General features: G+C 36.5%; 1 protein-coding gene across 1 annotated transcript in view; it reads right to left on the bottom strand.

Moving 5' to 3' along the window:
• Nucleotides 1-9,757, bottom strand: part of LOC134741025 (RB1-inducible coiled-coil protein 1) — a 36,103-nt gene extending 26,346 nt beyond the window's left edge. The window contains exons 1-6 of the mRNA XM_063673754.1: nt 9,540-9,757; nt 6,656-6,807; nt 5,512-5,702; nt 4,781-5,025; nt 3,426-3,553; nt 368-579 (exon numbers count right to left, since the gene is read on the bottom strand). Of these exons, the coding sequence (XP_063529824.1) occupies nt 368-579; nt 3,426-3,553; nt 4,781-5,025; nt 5,512-5,702; nt 6,656-6,723 (844 nt within the window). The 5' untranslated portion in view covers nt 6,724-6,807; nt 9,540-9,757. The remainder of the gene's footprint in view (nt 1-367; nt 580-3,425; nt 3,554-4,780; nt 5,026-5,511; nt 5,703-6,655; nt 6,808-9,539) is intronic.
• Between the last annotated feature and the right edge of the window lie 683 nt (nt 9,758-10,440).

Below are 10,440 nucleotides of genomic sequence, written 5' to 3' on the forward strand. Positions count from 1 at the left end.
CGACTTATTACACTAGGGCTTCTATAATATGACTATAACAGTAAACTGCAAAAACAATCCGAAATATAAACACGTCATGAAAATCCTAACCTATGGTGCCGTCAGTAATGGGGCAGGGCCTTGTTCTTATTAAAAGATTATTTGTGAAAATAGAAAATGACTCAAGAACATACATTAACATACCTACTTTTTAATAAGTACATATTATTGGCTATCTGTTACTTAAAGTTTCAAGTAATTGGCACATATACGATACGCCCCATCTGTAAGTACGTCATAAAGAGAATTTTATACATAGTCCATAAACCTATAAAAGTTCCTCGGGTATGGCGAAATAAAATTGTTACTCGTGCGTAAAAATGCTTACCATCTTCCTCTTCCGATAATTTGAACGCCTCTACTCCAAAGTCTTGATTCGTCTTCTCCGACCCATCTAAGGGCTGACTTATCCTATAATATTGACCTTCGAAGTCTGTCTCCTCAAACACGTCGAAGGCCGAGAACCGGTGCGCCTCCGCGTTCAGTTGGAGAGCCGGCAGAATTGGAATCTTGCCTAAAGATTCTAACACTTCGTTGAGACTGAAAGTAAAATGATTGAGCCAATTTGTGACTTACGAAACAATTGCATAATTTTAACGCGGGAGACTATTTGGTGCCATTTGTTTTTGATGTGTTCGTAAATTTCATACTGATCTTAGATATGATAATACGCGGGATTTACAAGGCCAAACTTATTTTTCTACTTTCATTGTTTGTTATTCAATCAACAAAATCTCGTCATTAGAAAAAAATTGATCACAACAAGTCATTTAAACGGTTTAAGATCTTGCAAGAAATATTCGATACATGCTAACTACAGAGTACAATGAATTCAGTCGCTCGATCAAATACCGCAATGTAACGAAAAATGCATGCAATTTCTTAACCATCTAAATGGGTCTTTCTTATTAAAATAGCTACCTAGGCCGCTTTGATATATCTGATGGCGACTACTATGGCTACGCATCAATCGAGATTTAATGAGGTGTCGAACGGAATTAAACACGCAACGTGAACCTCTACCAACAGCTACATGGAAGTAATTGTGATACGCACAAACGGTGCAATTTTCATACTGATTTAAAGTTCAAATGCGTGAATAAAAAAGTTTAATAGATCTGTCCGAGGCACACTTCAGAATTAACAAACAAAGAGACGACGTCGGTCACGTAGGCGATAGCGTTGACGTCAGTTTCTTTAAAAGGCCTTATAAATAATACATAGTGCCTCGGATCGAAATTAAATAGATATTTATTTGTGACGTTCTCAAGCAAAAGGTACGACATTGTCGCTTACCATAAGGATGAATTTGCTCGTATCTTTATACGAATAACCTGTCAGAGCGTCCTTATGGCAAGCGTACAAATGTGGTACCTTTTGCTTGAGAACGTCTCATCTATAGACGTTGGCATACAGACTCCACACGAGATTTATGCGATTTACGGTAATGACTCGGCCATCGGTTTATAGAGCGAAGTACAGCAGCGGCCAAAAGTCATCATTTTCCTAGTTGTTAGTTTCAAATATTTCATTGTAGAGTGTCATTAAACATTGAATTGAACACAATTATTATAAATGTCTAAATTTAAAATGTCTTAGCACCGAACTTTTACCGGCACCAAGCTATGCTTAATTTAAAAAATTAGCTCGTTCTTATAAGATTTTACATTTTTATTATTTTACTACAAAAACACAAGGAAAAAATCCTTGAATAAAAACTAGGCTATATTTTTACCTTAGGAGACCCCCCGGCTTTGTGCTATCGCCCCAAAATCCCTCTATATAAAAAAATGTTTATAATTTAAAAAAAAACAGACTATGTAAGACTTTTTACCGCTACTATAAGCTTGCGTGACGCTGCTACTATTAGACATCACTAAGTCTATTTCATGACAGACATATCGTATTAGCCTCGATTGTGTAGAAACTAAACACTAGAGTTGATAAACATAATTTTCTAAAGCAGACCGAGTGGATTTAAAATGAACGTTTTACTTAGGCTCCATTACTCAAATGAAAGTTAGCGTCATATACCGACACAATTTTAGTACTAGACAATCTAGACGTCGTAGGTAAATGTTGTAACTTTTCATTGAAGCGTTTTACGTTTGAAAGTTAGTATGGAATCGGTATAAAACAGTTTCTAAGGATATGGCTAAATTAAATTGTACTAAATTAGTACTTCATTTTAATTATAGGCAATTTAATTATGGCTGAAATCGGTCGATTCCGTTATCAGAATGATTGCTACCAAGGACAATTGTCCTTGATTGCTACGTTAAATAAATGTGCCATTTTCAACCAAAAGGGTATGTATTGTCGCTTGTCAGTAAGGTGTTATTTCAATCAACCTTATCATCAAGCGACAATGTGGTACCTTTTGGTTGAAAACGTCACAAATGTTATCTCCGCTCATTACAGAAGTTAGCTAGAAAATGCTATGGTAAAGAAACTAATAAAGAATATATTTACAGTAAACATATAGTTCATGTCCAGCTATGGGCGATCATTAAATATGCATCAGTTTTTCTGCAAGTCTACATTATGAGTGTTACTCATCGTTTTTTTGTTCTATTTGCCAAACACAAAGCAGCGTCGAATTAAATATTAATGAGTGGTTTACACGTCCGTGTGGCCGTGGCGGGTTCTCAACAGAAATAGGTCAACTTATTACATTTGTACGAAGAAAATGCACCATAGATAAAAAACTTCGAAACTTATCAAAGGGAAATCCACAAGGTCAGGCGACACGTGATTACAGCTAAGTCTGTACTAGACTAATTACATATTCAATCAATAGAATAACACCAAAAAAGTTTTAGGAAACCAACAGTGATAAGATCCATTTCCGAATTAGATAACGCTTTTTAAAGCTTATCACTTTCGTAATAATGGCCGCTGATTATATCACACTTGTATAAGGTCAATGTCGAAAACTATTCAGCTATTAAATTAAGGCCATCCTATAAGTACTCAGCCATGGTAACGCTAACGACATATAGGCGCGAAACTTCGCAAATTCATATCTCCTTTTTACTTTGTTTTGTAATTTGAACTTTAACTAGAATCCCATAGAGTTGTTTTTTAGTTATACGTTTGGGTAGGGGAAGAGTATATGAGAATGGACGTAGGAAACGATGTGTTAATGGTGCAATTTACTAAGGTGATTCACGTCTTTCTTAAATGGTTACAAACACACTACGTAGACGAAAAGGATAAAGGATTTGCAAACTGTGTTGTTATAGGATTAAAAACCAGAGTTAACCGATTAAGTAGATAAAAATATCATTGACTACAATAATATTCGCACGTGTGATATCTTTGTATGATAATCAGTTCAGTCCGTCCATTGTAGATCTATTAGATAATAGTAATGCTAAACTTACGCAGTCAATTGTTCGTGGTACTCGTCTTTTTTTAAGCGATGTTTTCTGAATGATTCTTTGAAATTTCTAGATCTCTCGCAGAATTCGTTGAATATGTCTTCTAAATTCGCCACAACCGCCGACCAACCCTGTATGAAAAGCAATAATTGTATACCTATATTAGATCCATAAAAAATTATGAAGTGCAAAAAACAGACTTCACAAGTTCACATCCAGGCACCAACTCAAATAATTAATTCTAGTCTGATAAAGATATATAAAGGTGTCACAAAACGAAACCAATCTCGATCAACGTATACAAATACTAATACCTACAGGTACCAATGATATGATATGAGTCATCAATCAACACCTGTACTATTAGTATTGAGACATGTCCGATATAAAAATAAATACCAAAGGCCATATTCGTATAAGGTACAACTATGTATGTACACACTCTGTAAATATTCTCTGTGCTTCAGTCTCTCATAGAACACATTGATCACGGCTCAGCGGTAGTTCACAGGGAAGTACACGATGCATTGTCTACGTATGGTGGCCGCAGAAATCTGCTGCCCCTTACGTCCTGGCCACGAGATTGCGCGACTGGCTTCGGCTAAGGCGACAATCATAGGTTGGAGCGAGACACAGCGATCGGACCTTTCGTTCCCACCCTATGGTTTTCGCCTTAGCCGAAGCCAGTCGCGCAATGTCGTGGCCAGGAGGACGTTATACCATCGTCGACGCAGATAACTGATTATTCGTAAACCTTATTGCAATCATATAAAGTGTACCTTTGATCAGTTAAATGTATTACTGTCAGTAACAATATTTTATACAATTTTGATCCTTGTGTTGAGCAATCAAGGTCGTTATTTAAATGTGTTTGAAATTACGAACAGAAGTAGAATATTGTTAAAATGGCTATTATAACTAAAATTTAAATGTGCAGGAGAGGAAATAAAATTAAAAACACGTGATAACGCAAGGACACCTAAGTCATTTCATAAGTGTTTATTTTTATCATTTAGAGACGAAATACTAAAAACCCGTGATAACAACAACAACTTGACATACACAACGCGTTATAGACTTGGTAGCAAGTGGTTTTGAATTCGCTTCCTTTCCTTTGAAATAGTAGATTAACACACACTAGCACGTGCCACGTGCCACGTCCACGTTGCTAAAATAAAATGAATGAATAAACTGCGCCATAGACGACTTTAGAATAACTACATAAAATCAAAGAGTACTTTGAATTATCTATGGTTTTAAGACACGGACCGGCCTAACTCATTGAGTTTAATGTTTTATTTTTTTTCCCAATCAGATGTGGAAGCTACTAATCATACTCGTATATACAAGTATCTTACCTGATGCTGCAAATGCTGTTCATGCACCAACTGATCGCAGCTCTTGGAAACATCGTGGGCGAGATCACTGAACTGCTGCGCAAGCGTCGCGCACTTTATCACAGTGTTGACGGTCGGCTGAAGTGAACAACACATGTCAACGTTCGCTTTCAGCTCCGCTAGGGATTTCCCCTCCACTCCGCTTCGGGTGTCACTCCGGAACTCGCCTGAACTTAGCTCCACTATTGGACTAAGGTCGCTGTACACTACGAAAGACAATGGCAAAAATATATTGAGTGACCCTTGTAGAAAGACATGATTAGTTTCGAGCCCTTTACAGCGCTCGTGGTCAACGGGAGGCTTGCAAACGAAACGATAGAAACGTCGGGAAGTCGGGATGTATGTTGCATTATACGCGATATAATAGGGTCAATTTAACTATCGCGGTAACGGAAGATAATATCATATGTGGCAAATTATTAACCCATATACATATAACGGGTCTTTTTCGATTATCTGCTTTGAAAATTTGCTTCTACTTTACCATAAGTTACCCGCGTATGTTACTCTTGTGAGTAAAACTTGCCTGTTTAAACCCAGTCCTAACATGAAGAGGTCACGAAGTGACAAAGCTTGTAATTAAAGAAAATATTCATCATAGATAAACAAAACGAAAATTAACCCCACTACCCTATGTAAGCCTTCCTCATGCATTTATTATGCACATAAAGTAAAAAGTTTAAAAGACTTACTGGATTGCTTCAAATGGCTCTCCTTCTCCGATGGTTTGCTAAACATGTATATGGGATTTGTGTCTGTGCCGGCACTGTATGAAGACACCATGTGGTCGGACTGCAGCACCTCCCCCCCACTTACGAGGAGAACAAGGGAGCTTGCCGCTATTTTTGTCTTTCTTTCAATCGCTGCTTTTAAACTTGACACACTGAAAGAAAGTATCATCTTAAAATATAAATACTGTTTATGCTGAGCTGTGAGTTGTAGACCAAGCGAAGCTTAGACCCATCAATATGACTTTTTTTTTAAAACAGAATCAACAAAAAATTCCATATAAGTGATATAAGATCACAAAATGATGTAAATTACAAAATAATCAACTGAGAAATGCAACCTGTAGAGGAGAACAGCCGTCTAGACAGCCAAAGAGACATACAAAATCATTTATGCCTAAGCTGAAACAGGGATGCTTAGCTTGCACATTGCACTTGCTTTGTCAAAAAAAATGTATGTACCTCGCATACCAGTATAATAAATAGCACCAACAAGATGCACAAAAATGGATAAAGGCTCGGCCAAACACAAGCACGACGCAGCGCCGCGGTCGCACGGCGCGACCGCCGCCCATGCTAACAGGTTAGCGACGTCAAACAGACTTTACAGACTGCGTCCCGCCGGCATCGCGCCCCGCTTCTGTCGCGCCCCGCGCCGCGCGGCCCCTTGCGTCCACGCGTTGCGGACGCGCGCGAACGCGGCGCGGACGCGGCGCTGCGTCACGCCTTGTGTTTGGCCGAGCCTAACCTTAAGATGTTAACTATCAATACTATCATATTTTTTCAATTACAATAAGCATCTATAATATAATGCAAAATGAAGAAGAAGAAATAAATATATTGACTTCTTCTTCTTGTTCGTGTAAAGGGATCAAACTTTTTAAAACTAAATTTTTGTCTGCCAATGCTTTGCCACTATTTGCTTTGTCAAATATTTTGACTAGTAAAAACTAAGGATTCTTTTTTATCATAAGAGGGAAACACGCAGACTAATCTCCTGATGGTAACAGATTACCGTCGCTCAAGAACATCCGCAACACCAGCGGGGTTGTAAGTGCGTTGCCGGCCTTCAAGATAGGAGTATCTAATGTAACTAACTACAACTTACCTCTGCAGCGTGAGATTCATGTCATATGTGGTCATCTGACCAGCATCCACATGGAAAACATACAACATTTTGGCAGTTTAATATTGCTTCCAACTAAAATCAGTTCTGTGTAATCACCTCCTTACTGCTTACATTTGCAATGTATCCTCACACTGCAACAAAAAAAAAATTAAACATTACTTGTTGTTGTTCTTATTATTAGGTAAAGTATGCTTTTGTCTCAAGATAAAATATGTGTATGTCTCCTGTCAGTGATTGAAATTAGAAAACACCATAAAAAATATGAAAGGTATTTTTAATTTATTAACTTCACCAACAAATCGCCAAAAATATTTATTTATTTATAGTCTTGCCTCAGGTGCCGCCCCTTAGAGCTCTTGCCCTCTGACGTCCAGTTTTTTGCGGGATACGGTTTTCTGCAGGATTCCGTTTTTGTAGTATACATGCTAATATAGTAACGTTGACACGAGCATTCTGTTTGCGGGATACTGCACTCATACTACAGAAAACTGGATCCTGCAGAAAACCGTACCCGCAAATAACTGGACATCAGTGGGAAAGCGGCCTTACCTAAACTAATATAAATATATATTCGTTTTCCATTATTATTGTACTCCTCAATAAGCTAACAACTAGCATTAACCTCTTGTCTGTGTATGATAAGGATTGTAACCGAATTTTTAGTCATCTTTTTAATTTTTTTAATTTTCGCTCTATCTATGCACAACCGAGATTTGAACCCATGATATTTGACCATGTGTAGTAGTCAATGTTAATGTCAATGTAAGGAAGACTGTCACATTGCACATTAACATATGTTGCTTTTGCTGTACTCCCTTTTTGGCGAAAATTGTATTGCCGAATTTCACTTAGCAACCAACTTTTCGCCAAAGTTTCATTTGACAAACCAATTGTTACCAAATAATTATTTCGCAACCATTTCATTTCCCAACCCCATAGTTGGGAAATGAAAATGACGTACTAGGTTGGGTTAGGTTAGGTTGGATTATGTAAAGTTGCGAAATGAAATTCGGCCAAATGAAACTGGCGAAAAGTTGGTTGCCAAGTGAAATTCTGCAATACAATTTTCGGCGAAAAGTAGGTAAACCGCTGCTTTTACATTGAAGGTACAAGCAAGCAAGGAAATATGGATAGGGACTTTTTAAAGAAAAAGTTGTGTGTGTAAAGTTTTCAATCTGCATGGGAACGATAGCTCAAACCTTCTGATACAATAAGACGAAACCTGTGTCCAGCAGAAGAATCTATGACTGACAGTAGCTATGCGTTGAGCATGGCAAGGCCATAGAAAAAGACCTTTAAATGATTGTGACACTTCCAACCAAAAGGTACCACATCATCGCTTGTCAATAAGGTTGATTTCAAATTGAAGCTATACAAAAATAACAACTGACAATAAGTACCCTTCTGATTGAGAATGGCACAATTGATCCCTATTTCCAATTTAAACTGTTGTGAGACATACTAACATTAAATAATCACGGCCATCGTGAATGTTGCTCGCACTGTTAGTGCTTGAGAAAGGAGACCTAGGCCCTCCGAAACATGTCACACAAGTGACTAAAAAGAAGTGAGTCTAAACCATAAAATTATTTAATGATTTCTATTTATTATCCAAAACCAAACAATAAGAAACTATAGTGTTTTATAGAGTGGCCTAGCACTAGCAGACATCACCATGGGAAAGAAGTAAAAGAAAAAGTTGAATGACTGATAAGATATACTTGTTTTAGTTAAGTATCTATAATTAATTAAATAATCAAAGATTAGGTGAGGCTTATCTTAATTTGGTCCTCATGTTACTTATATTTAGTGTAAAGCAAAATAAAGCTTAAATCTAAAAGTAAACAAACAATTATTTATCATAACAACTAAATCTTTCTTGGTTAGAGCTAACCAATGTGTCTGTATGACTCACTGTTTTTAAAAATATGTGTAAACAAATGTATATGTTTTTATTTCACCTATATCATTCTAATTCCTGTAATATTAAGTTAAAAGGTACTTTAGTACCTATACCAGTGGGGCGGCACTCCTCCTTTCGGGCATTCTCGGCTCCGTTCGGCTCAGCATTGCTCCGAGCAATTATTAGGCTTGACACAACTTGAGGTCCCTTTGACAACCACAGATAAGATAATGACTTGAATTTTGACAACCCTAAATAGCCGAAAGGGATAGTGCCTTACATTAGAAAGGGACAGCATGATTTGTCCCTGAATCACTGACAAACTTGGGGTATTCTTTGCGTATACAAACAGGTTATAAATTCATTTCCTCATATAATTGCGGTATTAATATGTCCATTACACACAAAAATTATGGTTGATCCTGACAGTACATATAGTAAACACATCGGTTTCAAAACAGGTAATAAATTCATGAGAATTAGATATAATAGTTTGTAAATGAACTCACTCCTGTCATGATCTCCTTACCAAAGTACCTATTTTATCTCTAACATGAAATCAATGCGTGCACGATATCTGCGCGCAAATTTACCTTAAATAGTCCTCTTTATCTTATTGACCCCAAACATCAAAATAGTTTAATGCCAGCATAACTATCAACAATAAATACTGCCGCTAAAAGCAGTGGGATGAAAAGTGGAAACAGATTATTTAAACAGACGCGCGCTATTATAATCCGCCTAAATAAAGACCATGTGCAAAATAAATAACACCTATGTTAGTACTCACCTAAAATAAACAACGTCATTAATGTTATGATAATATTAACCATTGATTCCATTTAATACTAATAATTCCAACCAAAAACAAAAGCTAAATACATATATAATAAATCAAAGTGCGATTACTCCACATTGTAATATTTTTTTGCGTTTGAACAACAAAGATTCTGTACTTACACAAACACATAATCGCAATCGACCATCCAGCTTTCAGTAGGCACTGTTAGTGTTACATTGTTTGATTTATGATACATATAGAACCATTTTGCACTGTAATCCAGTAATATTAAGTAAAAGCCAGTCAATTACACTAAAATAAAACGCACTGACTACAGTTGAAGCTCTTGAGGTCAACAGCAAAGCAACCACCATTGCTCGATAATCGCAAATATCGCAATAATCAAAAACTCAGCTGACAGTTTCGGTGCTGCCACACTTAACTTCCAATCACTACCAAAATAATGTCCTGTTACTGTTATAGTTTGTCAAAGGACTGTCTCATTTCAAACATACACAGAGAGATTCATACTATCTTTGTCGTATACTAGTAATAGCACCCAAAAGAAAAGGATGAGTATAGTTTTTTTGTTCTTATTTACTGACAATTTGGTTTCATTTTATTTCATTCATTTTATTTATTCATAAACAATACCATTGTGTTTGAATGTTACCTTATCCCAACCTTCCAACTATATATAGCTTGTCAAAAGACTGTCTCATTACAAACATAGACAGAGAGAATCATACTATCTTTGTCTTACTCTAGTACTAGCACCCAAAAGAAAAGGATGAGTATAATTTTTTTTGTTCTTATTTACTGACAATTTGGTATGACCAACTATAGAGCGAAATAAAATACAAGAAATTAAATTTATTGAAACTAAAAAAATTCCATTGTATGTATGTATGTATGTATGTATGTATGTAAACACTTTATTGTACATAAGACAGATTACAAACACAATAAAAGAACATAAATATATACAATGTACAAAGGCGGACTTATCCCTATAAGGGATCTCTTCCAGTCAACCTTTGAGCAATTGAGAATGAAACAATAAACAGATCAAGATAGACA

The sequence above is a fragment of the Cydia strobilella genome, chromosome 4 (assembly GCF_947568885.1).
Source record: "Cydia strobilella chromosome 4, ilCydStro3.1, whole genome shotgun sequence".
Lineage (NCBI taxonomy): Eukaryota > Metazoa > Arthropoda > Insecta > Lepidoptera > Tortricidae > Cydia > Cydia strobilella.